General features: G+C 37.7%; 1 protein-coding gene across 1 annotated transcript; it reads right to left on the bottom strand.

Annotated features, from left to right (window-relative positions):
- Positions 1-5,957: 5,957 nt before the first annotated feature.
- LOC129360943 (frizzled-7-A-like) lies at positions 5,958-10,147 on the bottom strand. The gene has a single exon (XM_055031475.1). The coding sequence runs from the start codon at positions 9,674-9,676 to the stop codon at positions 7,970-7,972; it is 1,707 nt and encodes a 568-aa protein (XP_054887450.1). The 5' UTR covers positions 9,677-10,147; the 3' UTR covers positions 5,958-7,969.
- Between the last annotated feature and the right edge of the window lie 11,705 nt (positions 10,148-21,852).

Below are 21,852 nucleotides of genomic sequence, written 5' to 3'. Positions count from 1 at the left end.
AATAACTACCAGAAATATTTACTGAATGTCAGACTAAAAAGAGAATTGTTCAGAGATCCATGTACTTTTCTTAGAACTTAGTTTATTTAGAGTTGCAATACTTCTAACAATAAACTTTATTGAAGAAATAAAAATCATTTTTTACAGCATATTCTAATTCACGTCTGCAGACATTTGACTAGTTACAAAAATGGATAAACAATGCAATACTGATACCGATAATACTTTTTATTTAAGTTTGATATGAAGTCAAACTTCTCACCTTCTGGTGTTTTTGAGAATTTTCCTTTGGTTTATTTTGCTCAAAATTCAGACAGAATTTGGACAAAGTTTATACGTTTCTACAAAATACTTTAAAAACATATTAAAATGATTTTTCCTAAATTAAGTGCAAGAGCCGTTTGAGAATAAATCAAAACAAAATATTTTTTGAGGTAGAGAAAACACAAAATAATACAAAACGAAAGTAAAATTTTATGAGGAAGTCTGAAATTAAAGTATCGATCTTACAATACTATTATTGATCTGATATTGACACTGACACATTGACACTGTTATCGATGTTATCAATATTTTTGATCAGTCCACTCTTCTGGGATTGATTTGAATCAAATATTTTGGGTAATTAAAATCACACATGAATAAGTTTGGTCAATCATGTCATTAACAAACACACCGCGTCATCATGTTCCTGCTACTTCCTGTTGTCTTCTTCGTTGTTTCTGCCAGTAGTAACATCCAGTTGTTGGTCATGTGATGCAAAATAAGTGTTTCTATTGCAGTTTTGTGAAACAGCCTAACGAAGCCATCGCACCCTAGCACAAAAACTTTTAATTCAATATGAGTTTTTTTTAATTGCAGTGTTTCTTATATGGTCAATGGAAACGTACCTAGACACAGATTTGCTCATAAATTACACATTTATTGTTTATTTAGATAAAAATTGTTTTTAATCGTTTTATTTTCTTTAATACTAAAACACAACCTTTACATCAGTTGTTTTTCCTTTTCGTATTCTCTCTAATGTCAGCTACCCCACAGCGGGGTAAAGGGAGTTTAGTCACAGTTACATCTTCATGGAAAACAGCCCCAGGGCATTAAATTTAAATTAATGTCCAGGGAATACAGAGAGAACGGACTAATGACCCAGAGGTTTAATCATTGTGTTTTCATGTCACAACAGGAAGCAAACTTTTATGCTTTGGCTTCATAAACATAACAATCCCTGATGTCCAGACTGATTGCATCAGATTGACTTTCCACAGATATGTTCAGATTACAGATTTGTCAAGTTAAAACTTTAATGGAAACTATTTTAGATGCTGCATAACCTCAAACCTGCCCCAAAAATATTTAGATTACATGCATAGATTTATCATGCTGCTTGCTTCAATTTTTCCATGCACACAACTGGACTCTAGTTGCAATATGTTTCACTTAGGGGAAAAAATCCAGGGGTTATGAATACATTTGCATGGATCTACATTTAGGTTTATTTACTTATCTACACCACATATAGTTTTTTTTTTTGCTTTTACAAATCAATCATGATCAACAAAATTTGGCTGTTTTGACAGAAAAATCCCTTTAATGTCAGTAAAAACTTTTTTTTTTTTTACAAAACATTAAAATTTTAATTAAAATTAGTGACATGAAATAAGTAATTGTATTTATATAAATCCCTTTCCATTCAGTATTTAACATTATTTTACATATTTACATAGGCAGATATTCAAGTACACACACATTTGTATTTATGACCATATTAGGACTTTGTATTGACTTCCATTCTTTTTAACTCTTTTCAGTTCAAATGGCAAAATTTAAAACCATGGTCAAAAATTTAATCAGATTAGCCCAATGGTCTTCAACAAAATCAACCAATGGGTTGTCATGGTTGATATATATTTTTAAAGGGGACCTATTATGCAAAACTCACATTTTGCACATCTGTACACTTTTATTTGGGTCTCCACTGCTTCTAAAAACAGTCAAAGTGCTTTCGTAAAAACATCCAGCTTTTTTGCCAATAAGTTGGTGTCTCAAAATGAGCCATTTCAAGATGCTCCAGAATGTAGCATCACCGAGCAACCCCAGTGAAGCCCAGCCCGTTACCTAGCAACCCAGGCAGAGTTCCTGCACATTTGGTCTTACCACTGCATGCGCTCTACAATGGCTGCTGGAAAAGACGAGTGTTTTGTTGTTCACTTACCGTCCAAAAGCTACTTGCTCTATTTTTGTTGGTTGTGCAGGAGGCTCCACTTCCGCTTTTCAAAGATGTATGGTTGTACAATTGCACATTTTCATGAGTGAGTGAAAATGTTGAGTTGGGAGTTACAATCTACAGATGATAACTGCAATGCTCCGCTTTCTGGTTTTCTTTAAATACAATAAGCAAATAAATCTCAGGTAACTATTTGGATGACTCCATATTTTACATTAGATTTTAATGGGGTTTTAAAAACAATTATAGTATTAATCCCATCAGTTAGTATTATTATTATTATTATACCTGGTCCTGTGAATAGCCTTCCTGAAGAGTTGAGAGAAGAACTAATTGATTTTTATATAAATAAACTCAGGAAATGTTCTTTGAGCTTGGCTTTTATTTGATTTGTAGCAGTTAAGATTATTAATTCATAATTTAACTGTAGTTATGGCTGTAATTTTATTGTACTTTACGTTTGTCTTTAAATAATTCAGTTTATCATATTTTTATTACTGCTGTGATTATTGAACTCTTTCATTAGTTGGTTTGACTAAAAATATTTTGTAAGCTCAAATTTGCACTTAATTTAAACAAATTATGATTCTTAATTTACTTAATTAATAGTTTTTCTTAATTTTTATCAAGCTTTGTGTAGTTTATGTAACATTCCTACAAGGTTCTTAGAATTTAGTTGCATAATTTTGATGCAGATTTGCTTCTATTAAGTTTCTTAAAAACAAAAATATGAAACCTTACAGATGCGAACATGAAACCTGGATCTAAATTAATTTTGTGCGCTTATTATTAAGAAAAGCTGCATGTAGCAGCTACTGCCGCCAGATGTAAGCATCGCTCCACGTCACAAAGTGGATTTAACCTTCCATGTCGGTGCGCCCCCTGCTGGACGAAATGAGATCAATCTCAAACTCTTGTCACCATGCAGTGGTTCTGGTTTGAAACACTCAAGACATGAGCCGAGATTTTAGTATTTATGCAGAGGATTACAGAGTCGCTTAGGATCAATTAGTGGAACTCTTGGGATCAATTACTGGGAGAGTTTTTAAGTTGTGGACTTAGGAATTTACTGTTGTCTCATTTTTCCTGCTTTTGTTTATATCATTAGCAAAATAAATTAAAGTCTGTCCCACCATCTACAATGTTAGAAATATGAAAGATTATTGTAGTGTAGTCGTGTTTCATTCAATGATTTCTGCTAAATGATTGAAAATAAATGTTTTCTCTCTTGGTAAAAATCCCAAGCACGTGCGGCTGTCATATTTAAATTTAATTTCAAAAAGAAAATATTTTCCCTTTAGAACATTAATAAGTAATGTAAGTTATTTTCTTCTCGTTTAATTGCAGAAAGGGTTCAAATTCTGTAAACAGTTAAATATTCAAATCACAAAATTTGCCTTTCTGCTGTTTTCTCTTTACACAATAAGAAAATTACTGTACAAAAAAAACAAAAAGAATCATTACCAGGACATTTTTTAATTCTATGCACATTTCCATCAACTTTAAAACAGATTTTTTTTTTTACCAGAATTTAACATTTTATCATAAATTTACTCCCATTTCTGTTAAAAACAGTCACCAAAGTTTAACTCTAAAGGGTTTGACAAAATACACCAAACTGTCTTCAGATTTTGCCACACTAGAAAAACTGTTTTTATTCACAATTATTTAAAAAAAAGGAATGATTTCCAATAATTTCCATAAAATAGATGAGAATTTTAAGAGCTTTGTAAGATTACAAATTAAAAATAAAAATCTAATAAAAATTAATGCATTTTTGTCCTATGTACTGTGATTGAAATGAACGACCTTTACAAAAGATTTATTGATTAAAAAGTTTTATTTGTGTCTAAATTACACAAATGAAGAAGTTTATTTAAAGTTGTTAATCAAAGCTGCAAAACTGATCCAATTTAAATTCCTGATGAAAATATTTCCAGAAAAAAAAACTGTTTGCATGTATAAAATAAGCGAAATTTGAACATTTAAAAAAAATAAAAATAAAAACTTTAATTGCTTAAACGTTCATTTATTCTAGTCAAAAAATTTCTTTATTTCTCCAAAAGGGAAATCAAATGGGAAATCAATTTATTTTATCCAATAATCTTCAAAGACTTGTAATGGATTTCCAGTAGCAGTCAGTCTTGCAGCACACCCAAAGATGCCTCTGAGTCAAAACTGTTACTTTATGACAGTCTCATGACGTGCTATCAGCTCAGGATCTGTAGACAGGATATTTCACAGCAACATATCCTGGATGACACCATCAGTTGTTGGTAAGCTCTGCTAATCCACCTCATTTGCTTTTGCTGCTCCTCTTTAAATTTCTGTATATTGTTAGTAAGTCAGGCATATTCCAAAGTCGTATCAAAACTGCAGAAAGTTAATGAATAGTTGTGCATAGTGAGGACTGAAGCATATAATGACATTCATATATAAAATGGGAAACACTATGATACATAATATTTCTATATTTAAAAAGAGTTATTTTTGTCTCTAATCCAAAGGTGGCCAAAATGATCAAAATACAAAACATTTTTTAAAAACTAAGATCTTGAGAATTTGTTTCTTGCTCAGCAATGAACAATAAAATATTCACAAAATAGTCAAATGTTTTAATGTATTTTTTTACAGCAATGGAATATGTCAATTCTTGTAAATCCAAAGCTTCAAAAAGGTTTTTGCAAGTTTTTCTCATTTGAAAGAAACCAACAATCTCACAAATTTATTTTGGGCTCAATTGAAGAAAACTGAAAAAGACCGAGACTATTCTGAGCAATAAATATTATGATTTAGCTTCCTGTTTATTTGAAAGCTTGCTGTATTCGTTTAAGTGTTAATAATATAATTAAAACAGATTGAGGTGCAAAAAAGTTTGCTTTAACGTTTAAGAAATTAAAGAGAAACCAGAAAGATTGGCTATTACAAGATTATTTTTGTGTTGTTGCCTTACATTTTTATTTGTGGGTTGTAGTTTTGTACTAATTAGGTCAAAAAGTCTCCATCTGCATCAATTCAAGGGCCGCTGAAAGTCAGTTCAAGGGTCACAAATGGCCCTCGGGCCACACTTTGGACACCCCTGCTCTTAGTGAGCAGGGTGGAGCACAAAACGAAAGAACCTCCCGAGGATTAATGCACTTTTCCAAGGAGTATTTACTTTAAAAATACAATTTTATGACTCATAGTTGCCAAGTAAAGGATAATCTGAAGCACTTTAATTCATTGATGACTCACCAACTATCTGCAAAACAAATCAACAACGGTTCCTCCTATAACTATTTATTTATTTGATTTTGTAAAACTTTTAAGAGTGGTGAATGTGTCACATTTACGTCCCGTTTATAGACCGCTAAACATAAACGACAGTCTATTTACATTACATCTACATTAAAGGCCTACAGGATTAGCTCCTCTGCTTTCGTTTAGCTTTTCTTTGCTGTGTTTGCTGAAAGTGAATCTGCAGACTGGACTAATAAAGTTATCTGACTCATCCCTCAAGCACTTCTTCAGAGGGCTGTAAAACTGAATGCTGCTGCACAGTAAACAGCTTCGACACCTAGAAACAAACACTTCAAAATATGTTTTTCCAGATACGTTTGCAGAAACTTTAATTGTCCGATGTCCAGCTCTGATCTGAAGACTAGCTTATCTATTGTTTTGTTGTAAACATCACTAGTGTTGACTAAACATTAGCTCAACTCAAGGTTCACTTCACAAAATGATAATCACCACATTACAAACTTTATCATTTTTATTCAAACTGTACATGTACAATGGGCTTATCTCATTTAAAAAAAATACAAGTAAAAAAAGACAAAATGAGTATTTTTCCCCCCCCTTAAATACAATATGCATTTAAAAATCAAGCGTCTCGGTTTGCTGGCTAGTTTGCATATGTTCTGAAAACACAAAAAAACTAATTTTCCTTCTGCAAACAGAACAAACTAAATGTGTCAGTCTGGTAGCAATAACAGAATCACTTTGCTTTGTTTGGGAAAAATGCATGAAGTGACATTTTTCTGTTGAGCAGAACGTAACCAGGTCTTGAGGTATGTAGTACATCCATGTGAGGAGGAGAAGGAGAAGAAGAAAACAGCATGGTATATACAAACTGCCTTTAAATACAGCATGAAGTACCAAGTATGCACAATTTTAGTGAGAATATATGCAAAAAACAACAACAAAACAACAGGGCATGTTTAGGAATTTAAATAACCACGAAGGTCAAACTGCTGACTGGCTCTCATTGTTAGAGAAAATGTGTTACGAGACGAGAAGCAGGCAGTTTCAGCTGACTCCTGACAAAACGCCACTATTTTCTTTGTTTAGTCTGAATGACGAAGTCTCTTGTTTTAAATGCTGCAAGTGTCAAGAGGACTCCGGCGATTAAGTCTCCTAATCAAGATAAGACAAAGACGTTCAACAGGAGTCGTCTCGCTTTAACTACAAGCAATTAACCTCTGGTTTAAGCCTAAAATAAGGTGTTATTCCTATACAATCCTGTATCAAAAAACTAGGAAATTATCATGATTAAAAGTCAGGTACAACACAACCTTAACTTTCTTTTCTCACAATCTGGTAAGCCATTTTTTTTTTTATTTCCTAAAACAACCCTCTCCTCAGTAACAAACTCTTCTATTTGACCTCCTTCTAACACAGAAACAACATGCAACTTCTCAGATTTTTAGGCTTCTGTGAAAAAAACAAAAAAAAAAAAACCCCAGATAATTAAAAACATGTAAATAAAACATCTAAAAAATGTTCAGTCGGCTTGCAAGAATGTAACACTTCATGAAATTAAAAGAAAAATAAGGCGAGTTACACCAAGCAGAAAGCAGGTGCGAACTCAGAGTACAATTTTATCCCGGATAAAATAACATTAGAGCTCCAGAACAACCATTTGCACTCCCATGGATTAAATCTGGATCACTAAAATGGTGCTTTGGGTGCCTTAAAGGCTTTAAAGAGGGAAAAAAAAAGCTTTTTTGATGGGTAATCCAAAAGTAGAGAGACCACACACAGAGACTAACAATGAGCCTTGTGTCTCCAGGTTTCAGTATGCATGTGTGTGTGGCCTTTAAACCCCCCCCCAAAAAAGCAAGATCCAGGTCAATCTGTGGTGTAACAGTTTTTTTTTTTTTTTTACATCTACGATCACTGTGCAAACCAGTACATAACTTCATTCAACTTCGGAGTGAACATTCAAAACAGAAGTGAATATTCATCAGTCGGAAGATTAAAAAAAGAGGGAAATCTAGGCAGCCACTTGGCACATAAACATGATGATTAACTATTCCACCCATTTAAAGCAGAAGAGATTGTACCCTGCAAACTCTAACATCAATTAAAGCTTTGCAGTAATTTCCCTAATGAATGAATTTATGAATTTTATCACATTGTTGTTCTGGCACAGTCCACTGACAAACTCAAGTGACAAACTCAAGGGCGAATAGGGAGTACATTCAAATTGTAACATAGGAATATATGTGTGTATATATAAAGGGTTAAGTCTTTGCATGGCCATTTCATAGCAGTTTATGGTCCAAGAATACAAAAGCCATGATTTCTTTGACAAAATGGGTAACGGGGGAGTTAGTGAATATAGTGGAAGGTTGTCCAACTTCCTTAAAGGTGTTGCGTGCTGCTGCCACAACGGTAAAACACTATAAGTCAGTTTTTAAAAAAATCCAACTAGGATTAATGAAATTAAAGCTTTTTGACCTCATTTCCGCGCATGTCTCGCCTTCACACCGTCGTCTCTCCGTGGTTCCCGTTGCTGAGACGCTTGTAGAAACTCCGCCAGGACTGGAGGGTCTTCCCGGACCAGACCCAGAAACCGGAAGTGATCCCGACGATCATGGTCATCAGATATTTGATCATGAACACGGTGAAGTCCGGGGTCATGGGGGCGAAGTTGTGGACCGGGCAGGGGACGGCGAAGCGCTTGCAGGTGTGCATGTGCCAGGTGCGCTCCCATTGCTCCCTGAAGGCCTGCTCGTAGAAATAACAGGCGATCACAATGGTGGCCGGAACCGTGTAGAGCACGCTGAACACCCCGATCCGAACCATCAGCTTCTCCAGCTTCTCCGTTTTGGTGCCGTCGTGTTTCATGATGGTGCGGATCCGGAACAGCGACACGAAGCCAGCCAACAGGAAGGAAGTGCCGATGAACAGGTAGACGAACAGCGGCGCTAGTACAAAACCGCGTAAGGCGTCCACGTTGAATATTCCCACGAAGCACACTCCCGTCAGGACGTCTCCGTCCACCTGGCCCATTGCAAGGATCGTGATGGTTTTGATGGCTGGGACGGCCCACGCGGCCAGGTGGAAGTACTGGGAGTTGGCCTCTATTGCCTCGTGACCCCATTTCATTCCGGCGGAGAGGAACCAAGTCAGGGACAAGATGACCCACCAGATGGAGCTGGCCATGCCGAAGAAGTAGAGCACCATGAACAGGATGGTGCAGCCCTCCTTTTTGGTACCCTGAGCCACAGTCCTGAAGGCCTCCCCCTTGAATTTATCCACGCACACCACCTTGTCCTCCAGAAAAAACCCAGCGGCATAGGCCACGGCCACCATGAAGTAACAGCCGGACAGGAAGATGATGGGCCGCTCAGGGTACCTGAACCTCCTCATGTCCACTAAATAGGTGAGCACCGTGAACAGGGTGCTCAGGCAGCACAGTATGGACCAGATCCCGACCCAAAGTCTGCCAAATTTCACCTCGTCTTCTCGAAAATACATGATCCCGTTGGATCTCCCGGGCTCGCAGGGGGCACCGCAGTCTCTGACCCCCATGAATTTGTAGCCCAGGTAGGGCGGCACCTCCAGTTGTAGGGGGCAGGAGAACTGGTTGGGCGAGTTGGGCTTCGGGATCAGATCATGGTGCTGTCCACCACCTATGGGTGGAGGGGTCACGGGTTCGGGGGGAGACGAGGAGGAAGACGGGCTGCCGGGTTCCGATGTGTTCTGCCCCACGCAGATCTCCCCAGCTCCGTGGACGGGGAAAGCCTCGCAGCGAAGGCGGTCCGGCCACTGGAAGCCGAATTTATTCATCAGGGCTTCACATCCCTGCCGTGCCCGCTCACACAGCGACCGACACGGCGGGATGGCCTGCTCCAGCACGGTGCACACCGGGGCGTACATGGAGCACAGGAAGAACTTGAGATCCGCGGAGCACTGGACCTTCACCAGCGGGTAGAACTGGTGCACTTCCAGCCCGGCGTCCTCCTGGTTGGTGTGGCCCAGGAGGTTCGGCATGATGGTCTGGTTATAGGCGATGTCGGTGCAGAGCGGGATGGAGATGGGCTGGCAGAAACCGTGCTCCGGAACGGATATCCCACTTTCGCTGTTGTGATGCTGAGCAGAAGAAGTGGTTGAGAGAGAAATCCCGCACAGCAGCCACACGATCCGCAGCAGCGCGGAGCCAGCGGTGAACCTGGCCGCCGCCATAGCTGAAGAGGAGGAGGAGGAGGGGTGGGATAGGAAAACTTTGATCCAAGTTGACTTAAAAACGTCCGAAAACGGGGGGAAATCCACGATGAACGTCGACAGCCCCAACTTTTAGTCCACTTTGTTTGAGTTTCAGCGGCTTGTGTCGACTTTTCACGCGCAGTTTACGAAGATAAATCCGAGTAAAACGTTCGTCGTGTCATGACTTCTTAATGTTCTTTGTAAGTGACTCCAAGCACTCCACTCTTCTCTCACACTCCGTGGAAAACTGCAGTCCAGCTCACTTCTGTTTGAAAGAAAATCTAAATGAAACCACCCCAGCGCGTTCAGCTGCTACTCAGTCCAAAATCCAGACTCAGAAACGGGCAGTATTTCCAGGGCTTTTCGGCTAAACTTCACGCCGAGCGTCGGCTCACATGCTGGGCGGTTGGAAGTCCAGAGGCTCGCTCCCTCTCTCCGCGAGGATTCCGCCGGTTTCAAGGCGCCCATTCCATTCACCAGACACCCCCCCTTCTCCAGCACCGAGCGCGGGCCGCCTTGAAACCGACATCGCGCTTCAGCCAATCAGAGCGTTTGTTTTCCTACAGGACTCGATGTTGATTGGTGTTCATTTCCCCACCGCAGGAAAGTATGTTACAGTAATTACATTACACCAGAGACTTTTTAAAACCCAAACAATTAAGTTTTCTAGTGGGATCTTTGCTCGTTTTAATTAAGTCCTTATCTTTCGTCTTGGTGCACCTAATCTGATCAATATGTTACCCCTGTGATGCCCTAAAAAAAGAGATTTGTGGTTGAAGACTGAATGGCATATTTTGCTAATTCGTTTTTGTCATTGGGAATCTGTAATAAAAAGAGTTTATTAGATTATTTATTATCAAATAAAATATATATATATGAAGTGACAAATAAAAAATAGACCGTTTTCCATTTTGTTACTCAATAAAAGATGAGTACAAGTTTTAATTTGGTCTAAAAATAATTTTTAAACGATTACAATGAAGAGAAAAGGAAAGGACAAATTTTAAACATTTCTAACTGTGAAACCATCAAAAGAAAACTTTCTCTTTTCTTTTTCTAATTCCCCAAACAACCATATCTAAAAAAGGTTGTATCTAGCATATTAACTACAAAATAACTTAAAAAAAAATGTTTAAAAATTTATTTGTTGTAAATTTGGCTTGTGAGCCTGTTGTTGAAAATATCACCCCTAACATAGCTTCTATAGAGAGAAACATCTCATGGTGAAATATTGGGATGCATATTGGGAAATAGTTTCTCTTTAATTTTTTTGTTTGATTCTTTTTAATTATGAAAGAAACTAAGTCAAAAGAAATAAAATTTGATTTTATAATTATCCATTTTTTTGACCTAGGAAACAGCTCATACTTCAATGATATTTTATAAGATGAAAATAAATAACCACTTTTTGTTTGTGTTATGACACTGGTTTCTGTTGAAAACATCCAAAAATGAATTTAAATTTAATAAAAGCTCAGACAATATTTCCACAATCTTCCCAAAGTAAGTCTTTGACTGATTACCGTTTATATATTTTTATTGACGTTAATGTTTGCAGTTCATCTTTTTCTTTTTGTGACACTGAAACAAAGATGATGAGGTTTGATTGGTTTCTGTTGTTTTTCCCCTCCACTGATCATTCAGATGTATTTAAAGACTCCAAACTTTCTGCTAAAAACTCTTTAGGAATTCTTTGGTTTTTCAAGAGTCTTATCTTATGGCTGTGGTTATGGTATGTATGGTTATGGTCTTATCTTTGGCATTTCACACTGATTCAACTGACAAAAATAGAGGAAAATATCTTGGACACCTTTTTTAATTTTATCGTTAATTTAACTATAGGCGTTTTATTGTTTATTATTAAATATTTAATATAGTTTTGCTTTTTTTCTTCCAACAGCCCAAGCTTTTAGTTGTTTCTCATTAAAAGAAAAATAAATACAGAGTTCTTGAAAACCTGATGATCAAATCTTCAAGTTGGATTTTAAAGGTACTAAACATTTGGCTACTTGGAAGCAAAATCCAAGGTGCAAAGTTTTGGATTTTGAGTTTTATTTTACGTACCCAAAAATGTCCATGTCGTATTCTCGGCACATTAAAGACTATGGACCATTAGAGTCTCCTCCTGCTGCTGTGCACAAAGTCTCTCTCTGTGTGTCTAGGAAATGCATAGGAAAAAATGAAGAAACCTGAAGAGATTCTAGTATTTTAAGCTGCAGATATGAACAGGCACCTCATGCAGTCGGGCGGTTAAGTGTTTCACTGCGAACAATCCAGCGCAGCACCCTTCATTATTGTGGGAATTGAGAGCAACAACAGGCAAAAGCAGCTGTAATTTAGTGTAGCAGCTTGATCAATCAGACCAAAGGACGACCCAGTGTGGGAGGGTGGGGTTGCATGGTGGCCCCTGCTGCATTTGGTCCTTTTCTGCCCTGAGTGGGATGAAAGGAGGTGGGGGTTTGGGCTGCAGTGGGGGGAAGGGACAGGAAGAAGAGAGAGGTCAAAGAGGGCAGGGGGAGAAGGAAAAGAAGTAGGAGGAGAGGTTCAGCCAAAAGGAGAGTTTCTGCTCTGAATCTGGTTAAAAAAAGACACCAGACATAAAAGTTATACAGATATTCGTTATTAAAACAAGACGTGGATTTGATTTTCATAGTTTTTTTTTGCAAGGTGATGTCATTTTTTAGCCAATTAGATCACATTCAAAGCTGTTTAACATATAAAACTAAATGAGATCTCTGACCAGCATGAATTTATCTTATATCTGATCCAGTTATTCCCATTTGGTATCAGTGCTGTAATGTGAAAGAACTACGTTATTAATCTTATCTCACTCACTCATTTCAAGCTCAGCGCTTCTGTTTGCAGAGCTGATCACAGCTGTATAACAATTAAAGGCTGGAGTTGGTGAAGATATTGAGCTGTCATGTCGCCACTCCACCCACCAATTCCTACCAACTTACTTTTTTTTATAGCTGTGAGAATTTTACTTCCAGGGCTTTGTGTCCTTTTTCTTTTCCTTCATGTTTGTCTGTTACATAAAATATCCATAAAATACATCAAATTTTGTGTTTGTAATATGATAAAATATGTAAAAAGTTCAAGATGTATGAATATTCAGATTATTGGTGTGGCTGGAACAATGAAGACTTTGGTTAAGTTATAGAGATTTGGGATTAGTTGCAGAAAAATTTGCATAATAGATCGGTCCACTATAGAATAATCAGTAGTAATGAAGTTGTAATGTTTCTCCAGACTGATGAATCTTTTTTTCACAGCTATTATGAAAGATAAAAATAGGAGGTGTTAAACTTTAGGAGCTAACCTAAAATTTAGCGCTAAATACCTGATATTAACTAGCAAATATCAGGTATTAGGAAATGTTTACATCTGACATCCAATCTCATTTTTTTATTTTTGTCTTAACCAAATGTACATAATTTTACTTATTTAATTAAAGAAGGAGGCAAAAACGCCTTCTAGTCAAAGGAAAAGGAATCCACCTAACGGTTGGATGTATCCCCTTTGGTTGAGATAACGTCAGAGAAACTGTTCTTATAGCCCTTCTGAAGACAGTCAGGAAACTTCTTATGTTCAGCTGTGAGATGTTTGATGTGTTTCTTTCATGTTCAGCTTTGACTCTTTCCATTTCTTTCCATTTCTTAATTCCCAGCCACTCTTTGTGGAGTTCATTAGTATTTTTTGGGTAACTCTTGTGTTGCAGGTCTTGTTCTTTAATGTCTTTTGCAGATGTTTCTCACATTTTTCTCAAGCACCCTCTGACACATGGTGGGAGTTGTGCTGGATTCTGAGGTGCTGAACTAGCCAAGCCCTGTTGCACCAACGCATTCCAAAGCCATGACACCTCCACCTCCGTGCTTCTCTTGGAATGTCTGCTGTCCAAATATTTTACTTTACAACTCCAAAGAGCATTATTCCAGATCTCCTGGTCTTTGCTTTTGTTCTAGCAGTCAAACCTTAATCTGGTTTTTGTGTTTTTTGTAGAGAGCAATGCCTAATTTAGAAAATCTTGATTACATTTTAGGGTTTTAGCTGGATGGACAGCCAGAGCTGGAAATGATGGCCTTTGTTTTCTCCACATAGAGATGACTGTCATTACAGTGGAATGGCTGATTTCAAATCTAGCAAGAGAATCAGTTCTCTTTGCTAGAATCAGTTCTCTTTGCTAGATTCATAAGCTGTTAATGTCTTCTTCCTAAAGGAGAAGTGAGCTCCCCAGACAGTTATTTTGATCACATCAGGTTCATGATAGAAAAAATCCTTATTTGGCATTTTGAAAGATTTTAAACCCCAGTTACTCTGGTGAGCCTCAACTGTAAAAGTGATGCATCAGTTTTTTTATGTTAATTATTAATTATTAAAGGTGAGCTGTTTTGATTCCTTGAACAGGTCGGGATATGTTTATGGGCAGAACAAAACATGTCCATTACATTTTTTTTGCACATAATGAGATTTTAATCTGCTAATTTCTGCTTATTTTGAGCTGTTCAAAGGCATTTTGTCACTTTGAATCCAAGTAAGCTGCTGCTGGCCACGCACCCCAACTCAACATTTACACTCACATGTGAAAATGGCTGCAAACAGATGAGCAATTATGCAACCGTACATCTTTGAAAAGCAGAAGTGGAGCCTCGTGCTCAACCAACAAGAATGCAGCAAGTGGTCTCCAAATTGTAAGTCAACAAAAAAAAAAAAACTTGTCTTTTCCAGCAGCCATTGTACAGCCCATACAGCAGTAAAACCAGGTGACCAAACGTACTAGAGCTCTGCGTGGGTTGCTAGGTATCGGGCAGGACTTCAGCACCAGCCGATTTGTGGTGATACATTCGAGAGATTTTTTTAAATCCAGACACCAAAAAAAAACATTAAACTTGCCGCCAAAAAACGACAGGGCAATTTTTAAAGCATTTGGATTGTTTTTAGACCCAAATAGAATTTTGTATAATAATACTTTAAAAATAAAAGGTATTTTTTTCTTTTGAATGTTAGGTTATATTACAAGAATTTCCCAGTATTACCATTATAATTGATATAAAACATTTATCTTCCTAAGCAGAAAGATAAAGAATGAGGCAGGTGACCTCATTCTTTCACATTCTTGTATTTATTAGTCCCTCCTTTCAATTTACTTTCAATTTACTTAGAGGTAATGTTTCCATGTTACAGCTATGCAGTGAATGTGGAGCCCCTAAATCTCCAGCAGGAAAGTCTGGGAAGCTTTACAGTAAACTAAACCGCGCCTGCAGCTTGGATTTCGTCCAACTTGAAATGCATCAATTTCCTGGATATTATAAACAGTCGCTTTAAGCTGTGCCATTTATTAAGAGCATACAATGTAAACCTATGTCAAACCAAAATCATGTTCCCAATCATCTTAACCGTTGAAGCTTTTCTGTGAAAAAAAATGTGTTTATGGAGAAGACAAATGTTTTGCTTTAGGAACCAGAAGAGCGAACACAGCCGACTTTTACGGCAATTGATTATAATTTAGCTCTGTAATGTGAGGATTTGTTGGAGCTCAGTGATAAATGATGACAAATCTTCCCAATGAAGCTGCCATGAGAGCCATTCCACATAAGCTTTATCCAAACACAGACTTTTGGCCACCGAGTGAGCAGCTGCAGCAGAGATTGTTGTGCTTCTGTCCCTGCCTCCTCTCGGCTTTCTGCGGCGTAAAACCCAGCAGTTAGCAGCCACACCGGGTCAAATGGGACGCACTCCATCACGACTAACTATAGCTGTTTGTTTGTGTGCGCTCATATGTTTGTGGATAGTGTCTGCAGCGGTCAAGGAGCTGTGGGCAGTTCCAGCGGGACTCCAGACAGTCGGTCACTGTTTGCTCTCAAGTCTGCAGCAGAGAGGAAAAGAGGGAGAGAAAGAAAAGAAATGGGTTAGGCCGGCAAGCGAGCTCAAAGCAGAACACGATGAGATGCATGCCGCCAAAAAGGATTCTGATGGTTTGGACCGTGCTTTTACTGCACTGGATTGTGACCACTATGTGAAGCATTTGAGCTGTCATGTGAAACCCAACACTGAACAACTATTTAAATGTTGAGCTGATGTGGAAAAACACAGTTTAGTTTGGTTAGGGAGATTTTCAGCTTACAGGACATGTTGGCTCACCAAGTTGGTCTAACCAGAATCTTAAGTGTTTCTGACAAACACTCTGAACGTTGATGATTCATAGATTCATAAGCAAAAGGTTTTATGACAATTGTAAAAAAGCAGCTACAGTTTCATATCCTCATGCTTTGTGTAGCAGCAGTTGCTCTTGTTTTAGGAAAAGACTAAAGTCATTTCCAAAGAGCTTGAATGTTAAGGTGGGTGTTCATGGGTTCACTACTGTAAACATGAAGTCATTCAGTGTGTGTTTATGTGCAAAATCTGTGGGTGTGGTACAAAGACATAATTTTGGGAGGTGTTTATACATTTTCAGTGTTATAAAACCTGTACGTCTCCTTGCTTTACTATCAGATGTAAGATTTTGGGAAGCTTAACGTTTGCTTTGCACATTTTGGCGCTGATGTCTGGCAACTGTTCAAGTAAAACAGAAAAATACGAACATTAGGGATCCTGGGTTATGCTGCCTTATAAGTTTTCACACTCCTTTTTTCTCATGTTAAAACTACAAACTTAAATGCATTTTATTAAGATTTTATGTGATTAAACCAACACATGGTGTCAGATTTCTTTAGAAAAGCATCTTAACTGTGGTGTCCATTTTTGTTCAAACAACTTTACTTCAGAAGTCTCTTAGTTGGTAAATAGTCAAATTGTGTCATTTATTTCAATCCAGGGGAAGAAATTGGAAAAAGTGTAGCAAACTCACCAAACTATGGATATAGACCTGGCTGCCAGTCAGGATAATTTGAAGGTTTTCAGTTTCACATTATGTTGGATTGTCAACACAAGACTTATTGTGGACTGTTTTATTGGAGCTCACTAATTGAACACTTGTGGATGTAAAATCAGTTTTTGTTCGAGATGGATCTAGGATGTCAATAATATGAGCCTGTGAACGATGAGTTAGACATCATTTTGTATTTCCGAGTGGTTTGACAAAAGCATTTACTGTGTCTATAGTTGTTATTGTATCTTCAATTGGAAAACATGATTGGAATCTTAGCTTTCCAATGATGTACATAGAAGGGGTATAGCAAAGTAAACATGCAACATTGTTATGTCTTCTGGACAGAGAAGAGCACCATCAATTAGGCATTCCATAGATTTGACATATTTGATGAAAGCCACTGTATTTTTTGGCTTTGTGGACAATATTTTGGACATTTCCAAAATCCCATAGTACCCATGATGATAGCAGTAAAATGCAATGGGACATCCAGCTGTGGTTGAACTGGGAAATCCCAACTTTCCAATGGCAAAAATCAAGTAGAATGCCCTTCAAAGTCAAATTTCCCAATGGGAAACTTGGAACAACTCCGACAAGAACCAGTTGTGACTCATATGGTGGAATTTACGTTTCAATATGGCCACTCTTCACATGAACAGTAGCAAAATGTGGCTTTGATTTGAGATTTATGAGTGTGTCACCAATGCAATTATAAAATGAACAAATTAAAAGTTTGTTTATTGAAAGTAAAGTGTAAAATTGCAAATAATGTTTATGGGTGTTGAAATCCTGACTTCTTAATTAGAAAGCTGCTAGGTCTGACGTCAAATCCAGCTCCAAATTCCTACTTTCCAGGCAACTGGAACGCACCATTAGTCAGAGTTGATGGAAGGATGGGTGGAGCTATTGAGAGTGAAATCCTGGAAGAAAACCATTTCTGCAAAAATTCTCAAAGTTCACTTTGAAGAAGGGAGATTACCCTAACAATGCAGCCAGTCAGGTGCAGCGAGTCAAATGCAGAGTGCAGCTGGATGTCTGCTGCCCAAATCATTAGGGTACGCTTGATTTATTCAACAGTGTTAGAAAGATCACATGTGAAGCTGCAGTACAGCAGAAATCCTCTGTCCTAACTGGCTTGCAGGCTTCACCTCATTATTGTGTTTAAATGGCCTGTAGTCCAGGCAGAAATCTAATTAAGAATCTGTGGTAAGCCTGGAAAATTGTTCACAGACGCTCACCATCAAATCTAAAGGAGATTGAGCCAATTTGTAAAGAACAGTCGACAAAATGTCACCATCTAGATGCTCAAAGCTGGTAGAAACATATCAGAGAAGCAACTGCAACTGCAGTCGCTGAAAAAATGGTTTTGAATGCAAATTATTCACTAATTTGGTGCCTTTTGAAGGCATTTATTTAGACAGGATTTTATTTAAGGGTATCATAGTATGATTTTTAAAATTCTTGGTGCATGAATCCATTTTGCAGAGCATTGCATTAAGATTCCACATCTGTGTTAAGAACTCAGTTTAAGTTGAGTGACTTCTCAATGTGTAACTAAATTAAAAACTTTCAGAGTTTCTAAAAAACTCAAAATGAACTCGGTAAGTTCTGCAGGCTAAAAACTCTTACTATAAAGAGAAACCACATTGAAGCAGCAGTCACAGTAACTACATGGTGGAAAACAGAAATAGATCACACAGCTGAAGGGGTTGTTCTGTGCTATAACATGGTGGAAACCCACTGGGCTGCTTGTGAACTGGGCTCCAGTTCAGAAGGTTAACTTGCAAAATGTGGATCCGTTCCACAGGATTAGATCGTATAGTTTGAGTTGTCTCTCACCTAGTTTCCTTGTGTTACTGTGAATGTGTCACGGGGAGGTGTGTGTGTGTGTGTGTGGATATGGAAAGCCAGAGGTATGTGTGGGACATGCTGCTGAGCGGTGGGGGAGGGGAGATCCCTGTAAGGAGTCAGCAGAGACGGCGAGCGAGAGAGAGGAATGTGGGCAGCTGGTTTGTGTCTGTCATTGCAACACAGAGAGTCTACAGTACTGAACTACATACACACACACCGTGATGAAAGAGCGATTTATTTGGACCTGCAGAGTGTGTGTTCGGGCCAGTAGGGCAGGCTCCAGGAAGCTCGGAGGCTGATATCTCAACTACTTCGACAAGAAGTCCAAATTGTCGACTTGCTAAGACCAGTACGTTACATTACAAAAATATGTTGTTGCACCTGGAAGAGGAGACGCAAACCAATTAAATATGGTCAAAGTTAGGAGGACCGAGGAACAGATTAACTTTGGTGACGCAAGTCAACTTGTGTCCAATTGTTCTCATTGGACTTTAAAAACATGAAGACATTAGTTTCCCCCAAAAAAATCTAGCTAATCTGTGTTTTTGTGTTAAAAAAATGTTCTAATTTGACAGAAAATCCTGGAAATAAATCATCATCAACAAAGCAAACACTGCACTAGTCTTTCTGTAGGGTATGTATGCATAATCTTTAGCAAATATTGTTTGCTAAAGATCAATGATGTTTTATTGTATATTAATCTTAACTTGTTTTTGCTATAACTGTTACTGGTGTATATATATTAAATAAAATAAACAATGCTCAGCCTGGCAGGACAGGAAGTAAAGCCTGATGGCCCGCCAGGCTTATTATACAATGGGGGAAACTGCTGATGATCAACCTGCTAAAGCTGCATTATGTTAAGATTATAACCTTGATTGGAATTATTATTGAAATCTCAAAGTAATTTAAAAACACCGTACAATGTTTTTAGGTCTTGCGGGAGGGACAGGAGAAGAACACTTCCAATTAGGTTTTCCACAAATCTGACATCTACAACTCTTTAAGAAAATGATATAATCTGACTCACAACAACAACAATCCTTTTTTGGATTAATGCAGTATTTTTAAGTTGATAAATCTAAACATTTGATCATTTAAATGTAATGGTTAAAGAACGGGATTCAAAATGTTTTGTTTATAGGCACAAAATGGAAGGAAGTTGATTTGAAACCCAAATAAACACGAGTGAACTGACAAAAACAACCATAAACAACCATTATGTCATTTTGGTTGCTAGCCACTTTACCACCTAACCACTTCGTACTTTTGCAATTTTGGTTGCTTTGTCCCATACTCTCTGTATCTGCTTTGATAGCTCGTGATTTAGATCCTTTTCTACTGTAATCCACTGTAAGAAAATATAAGATATGAATCACTCCAATAAATAATGTACATCAGCATAAAGTCAAATAAAGTGTTGGTTTGATTAAGATTTTAAATGTTTTGTAATTTAAACATATTTTATGTTTTGTTGTTCTTGTATATGTAAATTTTGCCTTCATCAAATTACGTGTCTACCAGGGAAATAAGTTTAATGTCAGCTGGTAATTATGGTTTGTTTTAAGGTACAAAATGAATGAAGATTGAGGATAAAAATGCGAGATTACAACATTTAGGGCAGTTAAATTTTGGTAGCAGCCATAACATTGTTTTAATCCAATCAAAATGAAACTTTTATTGGTTGGAACATTTATGGTTTGCCAGATAATGATCTGTGGACGTTAGCTAAAGTCATTCACCATTCCCTGATGGTTCTAGTTATCTGGATGGATGAAAAAAAATACTGCCGCTATTTTTTTAAATAAAATTAGCTTACGAGCAGACCATTAAAACCCATTTAAGATTTATACCTTTTGGTATTTGTTGCAGCACAAGCCCTGCTTTTACATATAAAGGGAGATAAATATCAGCAGGATAAAGGATCAGGATACATTTCCAACAAAATTTCCCTTTTGACCAAATAGTGCATTAAAGTGTGCAGGACATTATTACGTTAAGAGTAATGGGAAATAAACCCCTAAGCTTATTGTTTCCTGCTCTTTTAAACAATAGTGTCCATTTCCAAGCTGAATGATTTTATCTGATACTCACTGTCATTCTGTTCTCTGATCTTTGACCAACCGTCCATGTTAATAAGATACTCAAATACTGCTGGCCATTTCTGCCACAGATGTTACACTTTTAACAGCTGCTTATAATTTCACATTATTATGTACAGCTGCTCTCATTAGGATGTCCTGAAAGCTTCCAGTTGGCAGCAAACAGCCTGTAGGGCTCTACACTCCCCAGATTTCATTCTGTGTAAAGTGAAAATGATGTATTCATTTGTAAATATGTTCCTTTTTCACACCACAGGTTTCTTGTTTGAACAGGGCTTTTGACTCAAACATGGGAAATAAATCCAGTGCTATTGTCAGCAGCCATGTATTTACTTTACAGCGTTCACAAAAGAGCTGAGGCCTTGTCCAGTAATTCACCACCTCCCTGGTGAAATATCCTTTCAAAAAATGACTGTGAAACCGGATGGCATTACCTTCAGGCTGCCATCTGAAAAACTCTTTCATTATGAAGACATCCAGGACATTTGGGCCAATTTTCTCTATTTGTGATAGAACTATTAAAACCAGGCTGGCACAACAAGAGGATTTCAGATGTCTGCTTAAGCAAAACAAAATTTTGTAGGTTTTTATACTTCCATTTGTGTCTCAACTGCTTCTGAAAACAGCCCAAGTTTTGAGCCACAATTAGGGCATTCAGGCATCACTGAGCAACCCAAGCAGAACTCCAGCACATTTGGTCAGCTTGGGTTTTACTGCTCTATGCAATGGCTTCTGGAGAAGACAAATATTTTGTTGAGTTACCATCCGGAAACTACTAGCTGAACTCTGGTTGGTTGTACAGGAGGCTCTACTTCTTCTTTTCAATTGTACAGTTGTATAATTGCGCATCTGTTTGAAGACATTTTCATGGAATGTGAATGTTGAGTTGGGGGGCGTGGCCAGCAGCAGCTTTTTTGGATTTAAAGTGACAAGACGTCCTAAAACATCTCATTCTTAAAGGAGCTGACTAAAATCTTACTATCTAAGAATGATTTTGAACAAAACAATTTAATGAAAATATTTTGTGTAGCATACAGACCAATCCTAACATGATCAAGGAAGCAAAAAAGGTGACAGTGGTGTGTTTGCTGTGTTGCCTTACAGCCAGAAGCTCTTGGGTGTCAATCCTGTTTTGAGGTTTTCCTTTGTTTAGGTTTACATTTAGCAAAACTGATTTTTCTTTTTGTTGTTGTTGCTGCCCAACTGAACGCTGGTAAACTTCAGCACCTTGAACGAGCTCCGCTTAGGAATTTTTACAACACTACCTCCAACATTTGCTGAGACACATTCTTTAAAGCACAAATGCCAACTTCATGGCAACACTGTGGAGAAGT

Source organism: Poeciliopsis prolifica, unplaced genomic scaffold (genome assembly GCF_027474105.1).
Source record: "Poeciliopsis prolifica strain line A6 unplaced genomic scaffold, Auburn_PproV2 SCAFFOLD007, whole genome shotgun sequence".
Lineage (NCBI taxonomy): Eukaryota > Metazoa > Chordata > Actinopteri > Cyprinodontiformes > Poeciliidae > Poeciliopsis > Poeciliopsis prolifica.
This window is presented reverse-complemented; position numbering and strand designations above follow the sequence as displayed.

Excerpts from the sequence above, each read along its gene's own strand:
- LOC129360943 (XM_055031475.1), bottom strand. The coding sequence starts at position 9,676 with ATGGCGGCGGCCAGGTTCACCGCTGGCTCCGCGCTGCTGCGGATCGTG.